Below are 21,378 nucleotides of genomic sequence, written 5' to 3'. Positions count from 1 at the left end.
GTGTTTCCCCTTTATTGGATCAAAGATGTGGATTTTTGACTATATCTAAATGACCTTTTGATGGATCTTCATGAGACTTTACACAAATGTAGATCAGCATGGGGCGCAGTTTTGTCAGGATCAATTTTATTAACTGCAGAGATATTGTTCTTTGGTTGTGGTACCTTTTTTTTTACAAAATCAAAGATTTGCCCTGTAGTGATCTTCATCTGTGTTAAGTTGCATGAAGATACATCAGTTGGTTGCACGGTCCTTTTGTATATATGGAAATTAAAAATCTTTAGAAATATAGTCCCCTACATTCACAAAACAATTCATTCGGAGGGGGATATAAATCACTAAATTTCTTGTATTTTGGGTTTAGCGCCGCAGCACTAGTTTTCTAAATAAGCTATATACAATGTTTTCACGGTACGGGCGAGTTTCCCATCAGTGTATTCATGAATTTTCGGACATTTCATTTAAATTCACGTAAAATTAATCTGTTACATGGATACAAACACACTGAAGTAACAAAATGCTAATTCGAAATGAAAAGAAATTAAATATGTATGTTGTTAGGAGATAAGAAATATACAATTCAGGTAGATTGGTATCTTTTTAAAATTTTGCTGACCTCCATCTTCAGTCATTATCGTCTCCACATTTCGTCTTCATGCGAAATTAATATGAAATTACTCACTGTACGCTTTATTGTACTTTCTTGGTTTTATTTATCTTATGTATCTGACTGTTTAATTTTTAGCTGTACCATATCTACGTGAACTTCAAAACTTGTAAATAGTGGTTATTGATATAGAATCGTCCCAAATCTAGTCTGAACTAAAACATGCATAGGAACACATTCAACCAACACTTGCAAAACTATGCTTCAACAAAATTCTAACTTGGTACTAAAACTTCTAAACCACTGATATTAAAATAGATAGAGAAATAACTATATAGAGGTCATATTGTTATTTGTCGAATCGCTAACGCTTAGACTTCCGCTCGGATAAATTACATTATTTTGAGTTTGGAGCAAGGTTAATAGAACAAACAATCCTGTTGCATTCCACATTCCTGCAAAATTCAGTTTCCCTTGTAGGCAGGTTACCATAGGAAACAACCAGCCCGCTGAGCTCAGTAGGGAGAGCGCAGATCTACGAATCGCGGGGTCGTGAGTTCGATCCTCGGGCGGGCCGTATGTTCTCCGTGACGACTTGATAAAATACATTGTGTCTGAAATCATTCGTCCTCCATCTCTGAATCATGTAGGGAAGTTAGCAGGTACTTGCGGAGATGAGGATGATGATTATTATTATTATTATTATTATACCAGATTTATATAGCGCCCTTTTCATGATCAATTTCACGTTCAAGGGCGCTTTACATAGTTTAAATGCAGCAACACAGGGCGCATAATTCATCCTCTACTAGTACAGACACAGAGCGATCTGACCAGAGGGACAGAGTGAGACAAAGCCCCCACGACAGAGAGATCAGAAATCAGATACAGGCTTGTCCGGCTAACTTAGCCTAGCTCGTTTTGAATAGACAGCCTGGTTCTTTAACGTGCCAAGCACTGATACACGCAAGGATTGCCTGGGTTCCTGACCAGTACACCTCTAGTTGGGTTTGAAACACTGAAAAGCGTTTCTGAAAATTCCCGAGTAGCTGCCGGGGATCGAACCCCCAATCTCAGGATTAGATGGCCAGTGTGCAAAGCACTGAGCTGTCCGTCCACCTGGTTTGTACTGGTACAGAATCAAGGAACGCTGGTTAGGTTAACTGCCCGCCGTTACATAACTGAAATACTGTTGAAAAACGGCGTTAAACCTAAAACAACCAACAAACAAAGCCATACCATTAGGAAACAGGCGAAAACATTAAATGTTTCAAATTGTCATAGAAATGAAACTTTTTACATTTTATTTTCGGAGAGACTTCATGATTCTGTTCACCCCACCGTTACATTTTGGCTAAGAAAATTACTTAAAAAATGCATTTCGCTTTTTCTAGTTACATAACTGGCTTTTACTGACAGATACTTGATTCTTGTAATTTCTATATTTTTCCAAGAAAACAAATGAATAATTTCAACAAACGCTAGTAAACTATTCAATTAAAAAAAAGTTTCATTTCAGATAACACTTCTCTCAACATCGCTGCCGTAATAGGTGGACTGTCATCATCTGCTGTTCTTATCATAACAGTTGCCCTTGTCGCAGTTTTTATATACAGGGGAAAACATTGGAAAAAAGGTAAACATTAAAATTAAGTAAAGTAGTTTTTAAGAAATTTCTTCGTTTGTAGACCAGTTTCACATTATGCAAATTAGGATTTCTCGCGATTCCTCGCCAACTCCTGAATTTTCAAAACGAGGCGCAGACTGCCGGGTTGAAATTAAGTTACGTAATGATAATGAAGCGAGGGGATGTTGTATAAGGATATAATTAACCACTTAAACAGGAAAGTAAGTGTTCCTGTGACAGTGCTTAAAAGCTATTAGAAAGAAATATTCAATATTCACAGGGTCACGAATTTTAGAACAAAGTTTCTAACTGGCGACACATGCCTCTAGCATTTATATAAGTCTGCTTTATTTCAAAATAGGTAGTCACTATTCTTAACGTTTAGTTAAGTTCAAATTATGTAGTAATAATATTCAACCAGGAAGAAACTGTCTATCGCTAAAACGTTTTCGGTCCTATTGCTACAAACATTGGTATATTAGTAATAATTATTTGCTACTTTGTGCAATATTATTTTATTTCGTCTATTATTCTTATGCTCGGTTTCATTTATTCTGTGTATACGAAATTTTACAGTAAATTACTATTATTTTAGTTATCCCCTATATCTTGAACCGGACCATGAGCTTTCAATATTAACTGGTTAGAATTAGTGATTGAAATTAGAATTCAAGTTAAAATCAAGTTTAAAATATCATCATTAATAAATTGCAAAAACTTTGAATCATAACCAGCATATAATAGATTACTTCGTTTATAAAAAATTGCAGGTAAAATATTTTTATATATATTTTATTTGGTTATACCAGATTTAGATCATTCTGTGCATGTATCAGTCGTGCGAAAGTGCAATAGAAGTGTTTTGCCTTATTGATTGTGAAACAACAAAATATTTTAGTTTGTTGACAATCTGAATGCAATCATTTATCTGACTTTATAGCGACATATGCATGTCCAGAAATGAGACCGTGTTTTGACCCAATGGACTTGTTATATTTACATATACAATATTCAAGTTTAACTATGAACATGTAGTTCTATATGTTAATCAACTTTATGTTATGTTATGTTTTAATGCAATAAATAATTCTACTTCTGAAAATGGTATTAAATGAATTAAAAAATGGAATATTTTTTATTTAAACATGTAATTTAAAATAACTTTATTTTTATTTAATCTGACAAAGTAATGACATTAAACACGGAATTAGATTGACACACATGTCTATCTAATTCAGTTTATACGGTGTCATCAGTACACGTGTACTGTGACGGGCAAAATTTTCCAAATTAGTAAAATCAGTGATATTCAAACGTTTAGGGAAGCAAGAAGACATAAAAATAATTTAAAAATAAATTCATTGAAAGAAAGATTGACTTTTCTAGTTTACTTCAATAACTTAATAAATGTTGTGAGATGATTATAAATATAAGAATAAATCATTCTAAAAGACCATGTAAAGCTTAAAATCTGTCATTTCCTACAGAAATCAATGGGACTCGGGATCAAAATTAGTTACTTATTTCAAACGCATAGGGAAGCAAGAAGATCATATTTTATTTTATTAAAAATTATATTGAAAGAAAGTGCAAATATTGCAGATTACTTCAATAACTTAATAAATATTATCAGATGATGCTTTTGATGTCATTTGATGTGTTAAAGTTTTTCTCCTTCTATATTTCAATAGGCATAAATTGACCGATAATGGCTATTCGATACACCCGATAACCTGTTTTCAAGGGAGGCAATTTCGCCAATAAGCCAGCAAATTGGCTTAGATTTCTGGGTATGGAAACTTTTATTGACACCCGTCATTAGTATTTTCTACAAATTTTACTGGTCAACAGAACGTTACCAGTATTCCAACTGAAGCTGTTTGAAAAGCTGTATGCTTTAAATTTACTAGAATGTAAACGTGTGCTGTTGTGTTTCCCGCGGATCCAAATATTAGTAATGCCATGATAATTTTACAACGAAATCTTAAAGTTGATCAATCTATATTATACGAGTGTGTCATTTTTAGGTACATGTGCAGCTAAACATTAATTTTTAATGGCATATTAGCAGTTTTAATATCTTATGCACTTTATGATAACTCTTCCATTAACAAACTGTCTAGACCGGCAACATCGCTTCATTTGTTTTTATTTTTAGCTCACCTGAGCACAAAGAGCTCAAGGTGAGGTATTGTAATCACGCTGTGTCCGTCGTCCGTGCGTGCGTCAAGTCGTCCGTCGTCAACAATTATGTTTGAACGACATCTCCTCCAAAACTACCGAATGGATTTTGATGAAACTTGGCCTGGATGTTGCTTGGGTAGTCCCGCTTGGTTGCTTATAGGGGCCGCCAGAGCTAAAGATAGAACAATGTTCAAACGACATCTCCTCCTAAACCGACGGTTCGATTTTGAAATAATTTCTCACAAATGGTCCTTATGTCACCCTCTACCAAGATTATTCAAATTATACTGATTTGTAAAAAAACATGGCCGTCAGGGGGCGCGGTCACTTTTCCCTATTATGTATATAGTGGAAACTTTAAAAAATCTTCTTGTGTGAAACTGCTGGCCCGATTTTAGAATAATTCTACACAAATAGTCCTTGTGTGACCCTCTGCCATGATTGTTCAAATTATTTTGATTCATCAAAAAACATGGGCGCTAGAGGGCGTGGTCACTTTTCCCTATATGTATATAGTAAATTTTTTAAAAATCTTCTTGTTTGAAACTGCTAGCCCGATTTAAAAATAATTTTACACAAATTGTTTCTTGTGTGACCCTCTACCAAGACTGTTCAAACTATTCAGATTCGTCAAAAAACATAGCTGCCATGGAGCGTGGTCAGTTTTTCCTTTGTGTATACCATACTTATCCAAATTATTATCCTAAGGTAAAAAAATGGCCACGCTCCTGTGTCTGACATGTATTTACTATAGGCTTTCTATTAGAAACTTCGAAAATCTTCTTCTCTGAATCAATAATAGCTAGAGCCTTGATATTGTATGTGTGATATCAGATTTGTACTGTCTACCGTAATTGTTCAAATCATTGCCTTAGGTTCAAAAGTGTGTGTGGCATGTATGTACTATAGGCTAACATAGAAGAAACCTAACTCTGTACTTATACCATTACATTACACAAACACACTTGAAGTCTTGTGCACAGGTGAGCGCTTTAGGGTCAATGGCCCTCTTGTTTAGCTTTATGTGATTAATGACAAATGAAAGTACTTTCGAAAGAGGCATACATCTGTAGCCATTTTCCTGCATTAGAGACATTGCAAACTGGTGTCTAATGAAACAGGAATGTACCACGTGCTGGTAATACCTTTATCATATTCGAGCACATAAAAAGAGAATAAAATCATTGTGTATATTATATCGATATTCATTACAGAGTTTAGACTGTCTTTTTAATCATTTTATCAAAAACATATTCCCATTCTATGTATTAGCAATTACTACGAGTTTTAGGCTTTTTTCACTTGCAAAGTTTGTAATAAATTTCTTTAAGAGTGACACTCTTGCATTTCATACGTTACTTACCAGTTCTTACAGTTGACGAGATAATCGTTTCAATACATTTAAAGATATCATTAACGTTCTGTATTCAGCAGCAATTGCAATCAATATGTAACACTTACCACTAAAAACGATTTGTTAAATATGAAAACTGAACGAAAACCCCTGGTGGTTTAATTGTAGAGTCCGCTAGCGGAAGCGGAGATATAGTCGTCCAAATGGCTGTTCGATGTTTGTGCGTTAGTGCGTTGCTGCGTTAATGCGTTAGTGCGTCCGTCCGGGTATTTCTATCCGGATAAAACCATGCGCAAATTCAATGTTTCCCTCCATGAGATGGAGTGTCCTGCGCAAGCCTCAGATTCAATTCTCAAAGGTCAATGCCACAATTATGGATCAAATTTCATTTTAGACTTTGTCCGGGCCATACCTTTGATAAACATGGAGCAATCTTTTTCTTTTTGGCACGTATGTTCACTTCTATGAAACGGAGTGTCGCGCGCAAGATTTGGGGCAATATCGCAAAGGTCAAGGTCATTTTAGAGTTGTCCGGGCTGTAACTTTGCCATGCGTAAAGCAATCTGTTTTGTTTGGCATAAATTTTTGCCTCAATGAGACAGAGTGTCATCCGCAACTTCCAGAACTCTACCTCAAAGGTCAAGGTCAGACTTAAAGTCAAATTCATTCTAAAGTTTGTCCGTTCCATGCATTGAATAATTCTATTTCTATTTTTTCACGACTGTTTGCCTCAGTGAGACGCACAAATTACAGGCACGTATTTTAAAGGTCAAGGTTACACTTAGGGGTAAAAGTCATATAAGATCTTAGGACATAACTTTGAGGCATTTGAAAACATTTTAGGTAGCATTACACCCCTTGTTTTTACTATACATAGCCTATTTTGTATCTTTTTGTACTATTTACCTTAGGGAAAAACTGAGACCACTTTCTGAGGTACAACATGGATGGTACCTCTAATATTTAGATGTAATTTGAAATATCTGTACCTAGTAAGGATTTTTTGTGGACTATGTAATATGTTTTGTTGTTCCTATAAACAATTTATCTTGTGACTCCTTTTTATTTTTTGCCATACAGAAAAACCAGTACCATATTTTTATGGAACAACAGGATTGATACATCAAAATTTAGGTGTACAGTTGTATTTCGATATATCTCTACCTTATGAAGATTTTGTTTGGATTGACTTTGATCTCTTTTGTGTGGATGATCGTTTCACTTAAATAAATTTTGTTTGGGTCAAGATATTAAAATGAAACTTGGCTGAAATGTTTGGGTCATTCAGTCGGTGTGTCAGCAAATAATGGGATTGACATTGTTGCCCTTTGTTCTTTAGCATTCTAGTTTGCAGAAGATTATGTAAACTCAGTCTATGTAGCTGATAATATCAATATATTTACAATAAACGTTTATTTGACGAGTCGTCAAAAATGTCCTGTTATTCCGCAACGGGCTCATCTCAATTCTAGTAATATCACATCATACTATTTTTACCTGATGTTAAGTTGATTACTGTTTTGTGTAAATGATATTCTATAAAAAATAATTGAATACCTCCTGTTTTATAAATGTTTTAAATAACATGAAACCATTTCAAAAGCCGATATATTCAGCACTTAGACACAGAAGCAGTGCAATCATTTTGTTGCCACCAGAAAATATATTGACACGAAACAGTTGTGGTGTGATGTAATGCCACTTGCACCGTTCAAAAATTGTATCTATTGGAATGTTTATTTGGCTTAATTGTTAATGAATAACATCTGATGTTTTTTCCAATACAACTTCACTTTCACTGGTATGAGACCAGACAGATACCCATCAATATTTCTGCGTCAAGGCAAAGTTAAATCAGGCACTTTTAATATCATTAATCTTGGGTCATAATGACATATTTCATTCCTTCATTGTAGTAATTTAAAACAAACTATTTTGTTTCGAAAATTTAAAAGTTGGTCTCGCTAAAATTATTACTTAATTAGATAAGAAAATTTGGTAACGGAGCCGTTAAAAGAGCTGTTGGAATACAATAAACTACAACGGTTTAACGATTGTCTGATCTTAAAAAATAAATCTAAATATATAAAGACTGCTGGGAGTGTCTCTCGGATCTGTTTTCCGTAATAGGCCTTAAGATTTGGAAACCAAACTGCAAGGTTTTTTAGATAAAAACTGCACAAATCAACCAACGAAGTGTATGTTCTTGAGAGCTGTATAAGAACTGTAATGGACGTTGGACTGTCATTGTTACTTCTGATAAGTTTACAAAAATGTATGTGTTGTCATGGTGAAAACTTTGGGACTGAGTGTTTCTGCAATAGAAGAGCATGTGCCAATGATCTTGAGAAACTGAAACTCGTTAAAAGCCCCCATCCTTAAATGCAGGATTCACGGATGGAGTGGTGTCTCATATAGTGTCTCATAAAGAGGCACAATTTAGAATCTTATTCTCAACGAACGAACTAAAGTGAGCTGTTAACTGTACAATGTGAAAATTTGTGCCTTGATAGTTCCATCATGATAGCCCCTCGATCCGTTTACATAAACAGACATGTAGCAATCCATTTCTTAACACCTGAAAACATCCGCGACCGAGTATGGTATATGTGTATTCCCGAAAGCGCATTATAAAGACTATAAAATAACGGAAATAGGTAAAGAATGGATTTAAAAGACTGGACTAATTATTTTTTAATACATTTTTTGCTTCCTTGACTAAGCGTTGCAGAATGATTTATGACTGTCACAGATATCGCATCAAACATTTATTAAAACAAACTGAGGGCCGGAACCTAGACTATGCTATTACAAAATCATCAAACCAATTTTTATGTCCCCAAAGAAAGAATCAGTCTCAAATATTTTATTCCTCATTTTCGAGAAACATTTAAAATAACTACATAAACAGAATTGCAGTGGTTCAATGGATAGCTCCAAAATCCATTATGAATTATTACCAAACATGGACAGCTTCACCTGCGTGTTAGACGAACTAGATTGGGAATCATTCAAGTCAAACAGCAATTGACAAACTTTGATAAAATTCACAATAACATCATCAGTAACCAAGCTTCCGAATGAATAAAAATGTCCATTTCCTATACAAGAGCTAGGTATTTCTTTCACTATAAACGGTACATTCCATCCACTGATCAATACAAATACAGCTCCCTTCGAAAAGAAATATCATCGACGAACTCTGCAAGCAGTTGTAGAATAGAAGTGGGGAAAATGCTGTTTTTCATATACATCGCAGCAGGTCACAGAGTGGCCGGAAAAGTCACGGAAATATCCACACATACAGCGAAGGCAGTTAGGATGTAAACGGAGTTTACTGATATTTCCGTGGTATGAAAAGGATAAATAGATACAAGTACATACATTTGAAACAAATCTTTGGAGCTACAACAACAACAAAGTACGACTAAGCCTACTAACTTATTGTGATTCAAGTATAATGTTAAAATAGTTTTATATTTAAATAACAATTATCGTATTTCATTATTATCTCGATTATTGTAAAGTATGCAAAAGTGTATAAGTAGATATCATTATACTCTTCTTGCTTTCAAATTTTATATTCACTGTTTCTAGGTGGATGCAGTTCAAGTTCGAAGGAAGGGTAAGTCAGTCTTAAACAAAATCTAGTAATATGACCTACAGACAAGTTGCAATACAATTCTTGTATAAGTTCTTTTCTGATACCAAACACTATTAACTCGGCTGTTAAAGTTCCGAAGGAACATGTTTAACATGGAGTGAATTGTATGTTTAAAATTAAACATGAAATGTACACTTGAATTAAAACATCATACAAAATGTGTGTTAGCAATTCGCTTTACAGAACAGCTGAAATAATGTCCGTACAGAGTTTAATGACGCCGTTCTATATAAGACAATTATATAAAAGCAATTTGACCACGAGGTTGTGGAACCTTATCGTTTTAACGAATAAACGAAACTTACACTTTCTCCAAAAAGCTATCAGTATCACTGGACACTGGTATCACTGCTAACACGAGGAATGGTCAGATTTTAAGAAACGAACCGGGTTAATGACGATAAATGTCTCAGTTGTGTACCTTTTGTAACGGTTTGGATAAGGTTCCTAATGTAGCTTTCCGTTGGGATGAAATTCCTGATATTGTGTCTGATGATGACTTATTTTGGTTAACTGTATTTGATTTTCTTTTTTTCTGAAGTAAACACATTTTTATCAATTCAAATACTGCAAAATACTAATTATTTTTGCCGAAAGGTACTTTTTTGTGATATGAAATTACCAAAGACTAAATGAAAGTACTTTCAACGTATTGTAAACGAATTCCCTCGAAATAAATTTGCAGTCTTTTATTTAATAACATTTTGGAAACCTTAAATGCATTCCTAGAAGATTTTTGTCTTAAGTGCGCATATGAAAATGTTAAATTTTCACGGATTTATGACGAGCATGTATCAGTTTCTATTATTATTATTATTATTATACCAGATTTATATAGCGCCCTTTTCATGATCAATTTCAAGTTCAAAGGCGCTTTACGTAGTTCAAATGCAGCCACACTGGACGCATAATTCATCCTCTACTAGTACAGACACAGAGCGATCTGACCAAAGGGACAGAGTGAGACAAAGCCCCCACGACAGAGAGATCAGAAATCAGATACAGGCTTGTCCGGCTAACTTAGCCTAGCTCGTTAAGAACAGACCGCCTGGTTCTTGAACGTGCCCAGTGAATAGCACTGATACACGCAAGGATTGCCTGGGTTCCTGACCAGTACACCTTTAGTTGGGTGGGAAACACTGAAAAGCGTTTCTGAAAATTCCCGAGTAGCTGCAGGGGATCGAACCCCCGACCTTAGGATTGGAAGGCCAGAGTGCAAACCACTGATCTATCCGTCCATTCTATGACTCGGGTTTTGGTCACCTAGCAGGAATTACTTAAGAAAGTGAAAATCAAGACGTTATCCTATTGAAGTATGACAAACAGCTAAATTCATCTGCATGTTTGCAATATACTGCCTGTCAAAGACAATTCGCAATTTTGTAAAGAAAGCCTTTACAGAAAGATAGAAACCGGCTAATCTATAAAACGCATTTGCTTGAAGTCTTTATGGGAGTGTATATGGTACACGTAACTTTGCAACGTATGATTCCTCTTGAATCAATACTTTAAACCAATACTAAAGACAAAATGACATTGTGTATTGTTTTAATGTATAGATTCAAACCACAATTACTTTGCGAGTATATCTTAACACACTGAATCACAAATACAATACATGTATTAAAAAAACACACACACAAAACTTTTATATATAGTTGTACAGAGAGCTAATCAAAGTTTAATCAGATACTTCAACGTAAAAATGTAAATGTTTTGTTGTATTATAAAAAAAGTAAAAGTTTTAAAAGCGAAAGTTTGTATTCATAAACGTTGCGCACGGGCAGACACAAGGGTAGAACAAGCCGGATGGATAGTTTCTTCAAATAACAAAAGTAAGAAGAACTGTTTGTAATAGACATATGCCTGGATGATGCCCTGTGGGAATCAAGTGGGATATAATTGTGTGTGCTGTGACCTTGACTTTTGACCAAATGACCACAACAAATAAAAGGAGTAATCTACCGACTACAGGCAGCTATCCTTTAAAGATTAACAACAAGAGCATTCTTCAATTATTTAGAAGAAACTGCTTTCAGTTTAGAAGCCATTATGTCCTTTGCTTTTCACCTATCACATAGTCAACAAGGATTATCTACTGACCACAGACAATCATTCTATGAAGTTTGACGAATGTATGCCAGTTTTGTTTTAGTTATTGAGCGGCAACCGTTTTTAGTCGCGAGTTTACACTGATCTTTATCTTTGACATTTTGACAATAGGGGTCACCTACTGACCGCAGGCAATCGTCTTATGAAGTATGACGACTGTACGCCTAAACATGCTTTAAATTTGAGCGGAAACCGGTGTCAGTCTCGAAGTCATTGTGACGTTGATCTTTGATCTATAGGCGCCTAAGCCAAAAGAGGGTATCACCTGACCACAGGAAATGATACTATGAAGTTTGACGATTGTACGCGAAAGCGTAATTAATCGAGCGGAAACCATTTACAGTTTCGAGGTTGCTGTAAAATTGACCTTCGTTCGATTAAATCCCGAAACAAAATGCGTCATCTACTGACAACCTGCAATCACCTATATAGGTTTAACCACTGTAGACTAAAGCATTCTTTAGTTATGGAGTGGAAACCGTTTTCAATGACCTTTACCATTGACCTACTGACTCACAAAGTAGTGGGAAGTGTGTGTTCGGGCAAACGACGATGTTTGTTTGCTTGTAGTGCTGCTTCACTTTAATATCACAATATCACGCTTAAGTCACGTGATATGACCCAGCCACATTTTACTGACAAGGGGCTGACCAGTCCTAGAACTATCCCCTCAATGACCTTGATTTTTGACCTACTGACCACAAAAGCAGTCAGAGTCGTTTGCTGACATAAGGCAGTCGCCGTTTGAAGTTAAACGACTGTAGGTCTAAACGAGCAACATTCTTATACAGTCTCGAGTTTACTGTGACATTGACTTCTGACCTACTGACCCCCAAAACGATAAGGCTCATTTACTGACCACAATCAATCACCCAATTCGGTTTATTGGCTGTATGTTAAAGCGTTTTATAGTCATTGACTGAAAATCTTTTTTAGACCGGAAGTTATAGTATCTTTGACCCCAAAACAATAAGGGTTATCTACGACTTTAGGTCAACGAGTTATTTAGTTATTGAGCAGAAACCGTATTATATGTTAAGGTAACTTTGACCATGACCTTTGACCTACGGACCCCTTAAAACAACTACTGACTAAATGAAATTACCCTAATAGTATTAAGTTTATCGACTGTAGACCAAAACGTTCTTCAGTAAATAAAATGAAATCCGTTATCAGACACAAAACTACTTTCCTGCATAAAAACTACTTTTTTTCACTGGATCCGCCCATGTATTAACAGGAGAAAAATCGTGTGCAAACAAGGCAGTTCACGTGCTGTTAATATCCGATTTTTATTTTTGAAATGCTTTCCCAGGGACGTATCTGTATTTCTGCGCAAATTGAAATCTGGTGTCTTCATCTTGTTTCTTTCAAAAAAAATCTCTACTTGTAGCATAAAAGATGCAATCTAATCCATAGAATGTTTTGCTGTATCAGTTACCAACGCCAAATGCACTGCCCCAACAACGTTCGTACTCGCTTCTCCCCCTGTTTACTCCCCTTTTAGAAGTCGGTTGTACGTAACCATGAGTAGTAATATATATAGCGTGTCTGGGCCACTCTGATCCCATTTGACCTTCAGCCTTTGGTTAAAAATGACCACTGCTGACTAATTAAAAAAACACAGGTTTTGAACCCAATGAAAACCTCTGGTTTAATAAAGTACTGAAAAAATATATTTAACTTTCAAAATATCTTAGAAACCTTAACAAAATCTTTTCACCTGGACTGAAAAACAATTTACAGAATAGTTTTAGCCTTAGCGTGTACACAATATTGGTTTTCCATTAGAGTATTTCGCTGTCAGATGGTTATTGGATTCTAGAACATTCGCGACGTGTGAGTTGGCAAGTGTTTTATACAAAGAAATGACATTATTATGACTAACTTTTTTGACATAAAAAAGTAGAAATAAAATGGATAACATTACAACAACGGATAAATATTGGAACTTTAATTAAGAAAGGAAACGGATTGAGGAAATATGTATAGAATTGAGTTGATAACTTCCGTGTACAATGTTCACGTTTCTGAATACACAGCAGTGTAACAATAGACTGGATTATGTAACAACAATACACAGCACTGTAACAATAGACTAGATTACATGTAACAACAATCTCGTCACTTTAGTTGATTAACAGCGTCGGAACATTGTTTGCATTAATAAGCAAGCTACGACTTCTTTGTACAACGGAAAAAGGAGAATTTAAACATACGAAATGTAAGTTTTATTAATTTTGTTTTTTTTCACTAACTTCAGAAATATTATTTTGTGCTTTTTAGAGACAAATTTGACTTTTACCTGCTTGTGCTAATGCATTTGTTTTTTTTTATATCAGGGATAACATTACAACAACAGAACTATTAGGAGATTTGATAGAGTTGACCTCCCGTCTCGGGGATAATTACCAACAAGATCAAAGATGGGTAAAATGGACTGAAACATTTCATACAAAATATTACTCCAAACTAGCAGATGCAATTAAACCTAAGCCTAAGCCACATACAAGAAGTGATTTGACGAAATAAATAAAAGAAGAAATTATGAAATCATTTGGACAAGGAGAAGTTCCAGAAAATTTTGATGTGGATACTTCAAATATTGATAAATGTGTGGAAACTATTCAAAATTTAGATCAACAAATATCCAGGAACAAACGACATATAGTTTTTTGTACACATCAGATTGGATTTATTATTAAAAAAATAAAATCAACTTGGCCAAAGGATTGTGCCATAGGACTTTATCTTCGTAACAAAGGCGTACCTTACACAGATTCCTACTGTCGAAACCTGGTTTTAGTTTATGAATTAATTGAGAAACATAAAAATTTATTGAAGTGTGCTTTAAATATTGGAATTTTAATCAAAAACAGGAAACTATTCGAAGAAATATGTACAGAGTTGAAGTGGTAACAAAATCACCTTTTAACAGTAGGAATCTGTGTCAGGATTCCATGTACTACATTTACGTTTATTTTTGGAATTTCATGTACTGCGTTTACGTTTATTTTTAGATTTTAAATTCCGTATATTATGTATATGTTTATTTTTAGTAACGTTTACAGTGTAAACGCTTATTTTTAGATTGTGTACTATGTACATGTTTGAGGCCTCCGCGGCCGAGTGGTTAAGGTTGTTGACTGTCGGTGCGATGTTTAACCCAACAAGTCAAATGTACATGTTTATTTTTGTAACGTTTACAGTGTAAACGCTTATTTTTAGATTTTAAATGTTTTAAACACATCACTTTCGTTCACGTTTATTTTTAGTAACGTTTACAGTGTAAACGCTTATTTTTAGATTTTAAATTCCGTGTACAATGTTCGCGTTTATTGTTAGTAACGTTTACAGTGTAAACGCTTATTTTTAGCATTAGTGAACTTTGCACGTTTATTTTTAGTACCGTTTACAGTGTAAACGCTTATTTTTAGATTACTTGTTGTATTTAGATGTGAAATATGAAATAATTATTTGTTCATTTGCTCTTTGATTGTTAACTTTTAGTATTTTATACAATAAATCATAAATGTTTATACCATCTTATAACATTTTCATGAAAAAAAAAACAATAATAACCGCACAATACACTTGTTTTGTCTTGATTGTAGGTTGTTATACTTTACTCCAGGTATATATTTAACTATTCCTTTTGATGGAGGAAGTCCGAATGGGTCAAAATATATTTTCCCGACATAACACACCAAATATGTTCCAGGTCTAACAGAATCATCTAAATTGATTATTCCACATTCAGTTTTTCTCCATTTTGTTTTCGGGAGATCGCTTCTACTAAATACACCCCTAAAGTTTTTAATTTTTAATTGTTTTGTCCATTGTTCAATTTCAAAGTTAGAGATTGGTTTGTTTATAAATTATTTTTTTTACAATAGGAATTCGTCTGTAAGGTCTTCTTTGTGAATCTATCTGTATGTCCTGACCTTGCCCCTTACCGCTTAACAAATTATGTAATCAAAGGTATTCCGAGACTAGCAAGAATTGTACTAATAAAACTGCCATTTTGTTTTTGTTTTTGAGTTAGTTTTATTACACCAGTTACCCTTAATTGTTTTCTTTGATTAGGTGTAAGATATGGTGATATCATATTTCTCTTATCATTAGCTACGGAAATCATACCATTTCCAAGTAACTTACTAACACCAGTACTGGCAAGCCCAAACAAAGCACCAACGCCTAACGGTTCTAATATTTTTGGAGCTATTTTGCAGTTACCGGAAGTACTGTCCGGCCAAACAGACCAGCCAAAGCTCCTAAGAAACCTCCGTTTTGACCTTGACTGGACATTTGTTTTTTTGAAATTGTAATTTCTAATCCCTTCTTATTCCTAATAGAGTTGTTAATTTGATTAATTTGTGTTTTTGTTAAAAGTAAAGGAAAGTTTCCACGTAATTGTTTATATTTTAACCTAAAAAAATGTGAAATTTTATTATTGTAAGCTTGTACTAATTTATTTTTCTGTCCATCTGTTAAATCTACTTTATATTCAATATAATTTGATGTCATTATATATTTAGAATTTATTTTATTTAAACAATAACAAGTTCATTTCCAACAGTATTTATTTCAACTGTTTGTTCATACAATACAATTGCATAAACACGGATATTAGCTGCTGGTGGAATATTTAATTTAACTGTTAATGCAATATGCTTAGGATCTTCTGCAATTCCTTCCTTTTTAAATTCTAAGTTAAAATGAACAAATCTGAACAAACTTTGAAAATTTGATCTATTTAAGAGACTTCCATTAGTTTTATTGATTTGTTTACAAGAATAATTAAGAACATCATCGTAAATTCTTGATATACTTGTATATTCCGTTTCGGGATAAAAAAACACCATTAACAACATCAAGACGGCAAGATTCCAATGGGCAATTATTATTTGCTGCATTAACTTAAAATGTTTCCAATAAATGTGGGTTATGTTCTTGTTCATTACTTTTATCAGACCGTTGTAAATAAACAAACACATGTTCGGGTTTTGTTACACAAGCTGTTATTCTAAAAGACATATTAGCCTGCTGGGTGTCTGCATATTGTGCCATCATTTCACGCAAGTATTTCCACCTTGCTTCAGAAATTAAATTAATTCCATAATCATTAAAAATTAAACGTGGAACCCACAAAATTAATTTAGTTACAATTACCCTACCTGGATTAGAAGCATTAGCTCTGTAGATTAATTCGTCCTCATTAGTTAATTGTAATGTTATTTGGATTTGGCTCGGAGGTAATATGTTTTGTTCTAAACCTGAAAAAATGAATAATTATGTAACGAAATTTTAGCATTTACATTATTACCACCCTGATTTATAGCTTTCTAGCAGCAAAACATAAATTATAGTCGTTATTATCTTTTCTACTTTCAGCATTAGCGTTAACATCTAAATAAATAAATTCATTTGTTCCAGTTGATTCTGCATAATCCTTAGATAGTTCAACTAAATTTTTTAAGTTAATAACCTTATATAAATTATTACAATCATACACAATTTTTCCATTTTGTTTATCTATTAGTTGATCAATTATTGAAGCTGCATTATAAATTAAAGGAATTTGATCATCATTACCATAATTATTACCATTAATAAGTTTATTAACTTTAAAACTTACTTCAAAATAACCATTAAACCAATCAAAATATGAACTTCTATCATTAATTGTAAAGTGATACCCACTTTTTTGTTGTTTAACATTATTTTCTAAGAGGGTTATTAAAGGTGTATCTAATTGAATAGGAGTTAGTTAATATCTTTCACAATACTGTTTTATTCTAAACATGTATATTATATATTATTTTATTTTTTTATAAATTAATCTGTTAATATGTTTACGCTGAACCCGACTATAATTTATTTATTCTTATATTAATATCCTCTTCATTATTATTTTTATTTGAATTTGTTTTTTTTTTTTTTTTTTTTTTTTTTTTTTTTTTTTTTTTGCAATTCCTTAGCAATTGAATTACCAACAGCAGGTTTTTTAATGTCTTTACGAGCGGGTTTTTTGAAAATTTTATTTTTTTCTGTAATTTTATCAGCAGCTAAATTCCCGACTTCCGTTCCAATCTTTTTTGTTCCACTTTTAAGTGCAGTTTTTTCCTGCAGTTTCCAGAGCTTTTTTTTCTAGCAGTGCTAATTGAGGATGCAACAGAAGATTGAATTAATTTTGTTAAAGTATCAGAGATACCTGTACCAGAGATGGAATCTCCGGAGACCGCAGGTCTACCTTGTATAATTTCTTCTCCTGACCAAGGATTAACATAAATAAATATGCCTTTATTTTTGTCATAAACTTTTTTGTACATTATATAAAACTAAATTTTATAATTTCATAATTTATATTTGTTTCAACTCCGTTAAAATTAATTATTCTACCAAATGCATCTGTAATATATATTCTTATTGAATCTATAACATTTTTATAAATTTCAGAATATCCGACTCTGTTTGGCTCTTTTGTAAACGGATAAGCTCTTGTTAAATCTGCAGTACTTAAAGCATAGATAATATCACTAAAATTACCACCAACAAGTGAATTATCAATAAGATCACAATGAAAATAAATTGTATCTACAGAGTTAGTATATTTGGTGTTGTAGTTCTCCATTCAGTATTTTTCAAAGCTTTTTTTCTCAAATCCTAGCAATGTATGAAAATTTGACATTCTTAAATCCAATATAAAATTATCATGAATTGAAATTAATATCTTAAAACTACTTAAATCAAATTCCAAAGTTATATGTGGCAGACCGTAGGTCCCCGGGGACTGTGTCCCTGCAATGTTTGATTTATCAAATACAAAATCACAATTGCTTATTAATGTTTCCTTGATATAATTATTAATATCTGTATAACTGTAAGAACCATTTTGAAATATAATGTCTTTCCAATCCTTACCATTATTATAACGAATTCTTTTATTATCATATTCATCACTAATATCATGCCAAGAGTAAGTCATAGTGTTAATACTACCCAAACCAACAACATAAGTTTTATTTTAATCTAAAATTAAGGAACGGCTGAATCTAACTGTAAAATCGCTTGGAGTAATTTTAGTGTTGTTTTTAACTGCTTCAGAACTTAACACTATTTTTTGTTCCATTTATATATTCAAGAAAAATATTTTTATATAATATTTCATGTTCTTTTGGTAACTATTATTTATTTTTAATAGTTCATCAATTATGCTAATACCTTCATTTTTTAGTTCTTCATTATTATTTCCGGAATTAATTGAACCACAAATAAGTTCTAAGTTATTAACCAGTTCTTCTGGATTGCATGGACAAACGTCATAACCTTAACTGCCGGAGGCATTGATGGAATCACCCCTAATTACTTTTTTAAATTCCATAGATCTTTTATTAATAGGTTATCCTGATTTTTCTGTTAATTCCTTAAATATTTTCCTAGAAAATATTGAATGTTTTTTATTATTGTTATATCTTTTATTAATCAGATCAATTAAACCATTATCTACCTTAACGTTAATTACTTCTTTTCCAGTTCTTTGATCCTTAGCAATCAATTTGTTTTGACCATAAAGTTTATTTAAGTTAATAATTAAATTACCATATTGTCCATTTGGTGAAACTTTATATAGGGCTTATGATGTTATATTCCTTTTCCCATATATGTAGGTTTAAGTGTATTGATATATATAATTCGTTTTTTGTATTTTTATTAAATTATCTAATTGATTTCTTAAACCTTCTATTTCTTTTTTCGTAGCTTTTGTAGGATTGTGATTGCGTCCTAAACCCGCTGCTTTACCATTTAGGGATTTTATGTCTGTTGTCACACGTTTTATAATAGTTTCCGGGTTTGATAGCCCGACAAGTTCTTCAGAAGATGGATCAGTGTCAATGATATTTTGAAACACTTTTTTAGGTGGTGAATATTGACGAGGTAAAATGGTTAGGTCAGTACCTTTATTTAAATCAACTATTGTTTGTTTCGGTCTTGCCCCCAAATTCTTCTTCTGATTCTTCAATTGTTTCTTCATCCCCATGTTCTTTAAATATATCAAATTCTTTTTCTCTGTGCTGTAATGGTGGTAATAATGGTTGTTGTAGTTCCGGGGGTGGTGGTTCTTCCAATAACTCCGTCATTTTTTGTTGTTGTTCTAGTCCTTCTGTAATTGGTTTATAAATTTTACTAAAAATATCTCTGTTGGCAACCTTTTTTATTTTTTCTCTCATTATTTCATCTCTAAGAGCTCTTACCTTTTGTCCGACTAAGTTTTTTCTTTTTCTTATTTCATTAAGTTGTGATTGCATTTATATAATAATGTAAGATAATGTAAGATATTGTAATATTATTATATAATGGAAATTCCAAATTATGATACAAAAAGCGATAAACCTAAATTTAAGCAATTTTATCATTTATGCCAGATTCGTGTTTTAGAATGTTAATATGTGGATCTTCTGGATCAGGAAAAACAAATACACTAATCCATATGCTTCGAAAGCCTCTTATATATTATGATAAATTATACCTATATGCTAAAGACCTAGAACAATCTAAATATCAGGATTTAATTAATCTCTTAAATATAATTGCAGAAAAAATAAAATAGATCCAAATGAAATACTTGAATATTCTAATAATGAAATTGAACCTTGCGATAGCCTTGAATCAGAGAAACAAAAAGTAGTAATATTTGATGTTTTATATGTGAAAAAAAAACGCTCAAAGCGAAATTACAAAATACTTTATTCAAGGACGTCACAAAAACTGTTCTGTAATTTATTTAAGTCAGTCTTACTATAAAACACCGAAGGATATCCGTATTAACTGTTCTCACTATATTTTATTTGAAAGTCCAGGTAAAAGAGAAAATGATATGATTTGTAATGAACAAAATATAAATCGTGATTCTTTTGCTAATGCAACAAAACAAAAATATGATTTCTTATACGTTGACAAACCAAGGAAGTATTTAAGAAAAAACTTTACGGGAATTGTATAATGGGAGTTTTAATGATGTAAAACAAATTAATCAACCCGACAGTGTAAGTAAAGTTAAATTTGATATTGATTCAAGTGATTATGCCACTAGAAAACATTTCTAAAAGCTTAAAAAGGACATGGAATCGTATCTCCATAAAAATAAGGAAGTTGATAACACAATGAACAGAGCATTAGATATGGGAGGTAATGAAATAATCAACTAGGAAATCCAGATAAACCCAGTGATGCAGTTTCAAAACGGTTTAAGTTTTAAAAAGTTCAAAGTGTAATAGAAGACTATAAACTTGAAGATATTAGAAGTATAAAACAGACATTAGAAGAAGAAGTAAAGAATACTGAAGAATTAACAAAAGATTTTAAAAAAACAATTCATTATTAGTACTTCAATTACAAGGTAAACTTGAAGAAGAAATGAAAGCTACGGTTGATTCTATTAAAGAACTTGAAGAGAAATCTGATTTGACAGATAGTCAGTTGAAAGAAGTATTGCGGGTTAATTTTGAAATGTTATTCAATCAAGTTCAGGAATTAAAAGACAGTATGATTAAACATGAAGAACTAAAACACAAGATTATTGAAGCTGAGAAAAAAATACAAAATATATATCAGTTAGAAATCAGAAGAAAAATAAATAAACTTAACACTGAAATGATAAAAAAGAATCAAGATTTACTCGACACATTTTCAAATATACTTGCGGTATATAAATCAGAACTCGAAAAGGCAGCTTCACAAAGAGGTGATGATCATGACACAGCATTAAATAACCTTAAAAAAGAGTTGAATTCTAACATAGAAAATTTAAAAAAACAACTTCGGATAAT

General features: G+C 32.7%; 1 protein-coding gene across 3 annotated transcripts in view; it reads left to right on the top strand.

The window, feature by feature from the left end:
* Positions 1 to 21,378, top strand: part of LOC128552126 (hemicentin-2-like) — a 193,648-nt gene that overhangs the window by 160,151 nt on the left and 12,119 nt on the right. For all 3 annotated transcript variants that reach the window (XM_053533157.1, XM_053533153.1, XM_053533149.1), the window contains 2 exons: positions 2,127 to 2,243; positions 9,370 to 9,397. In XM_053533157.1, coding sequence (XP_053389132.1) covers positions 2,127 to 2,243; positions 9,370 to 9,397 — 145 coding nt within the window. The remainder of the gene's footprint in view (positions 1 to 2,126; positions 2,244 to 9,369; positions 9,398 to 21,378) is intronic.

Source organism: Mercenaria mercenaria, chromosome 2, assembly GCF_021730395.1.
Source record: "Mercenaria mercenaria strain notata chromosome 2, MADL_Memer_1, whole genome shotgun sequence".
NCBI classification, from domain to species: domain Eukaryota; kingdom Metazoa; phylum Mollusca; class Bivalvia; order Venerida; family Veneridae; genus Mercenaria; species Mercenaria mercenaria.
Note: the sequence above shows the minus strand (reverse complement) of the source record. Positions and strands in the feature narration are given on the sequence as shown.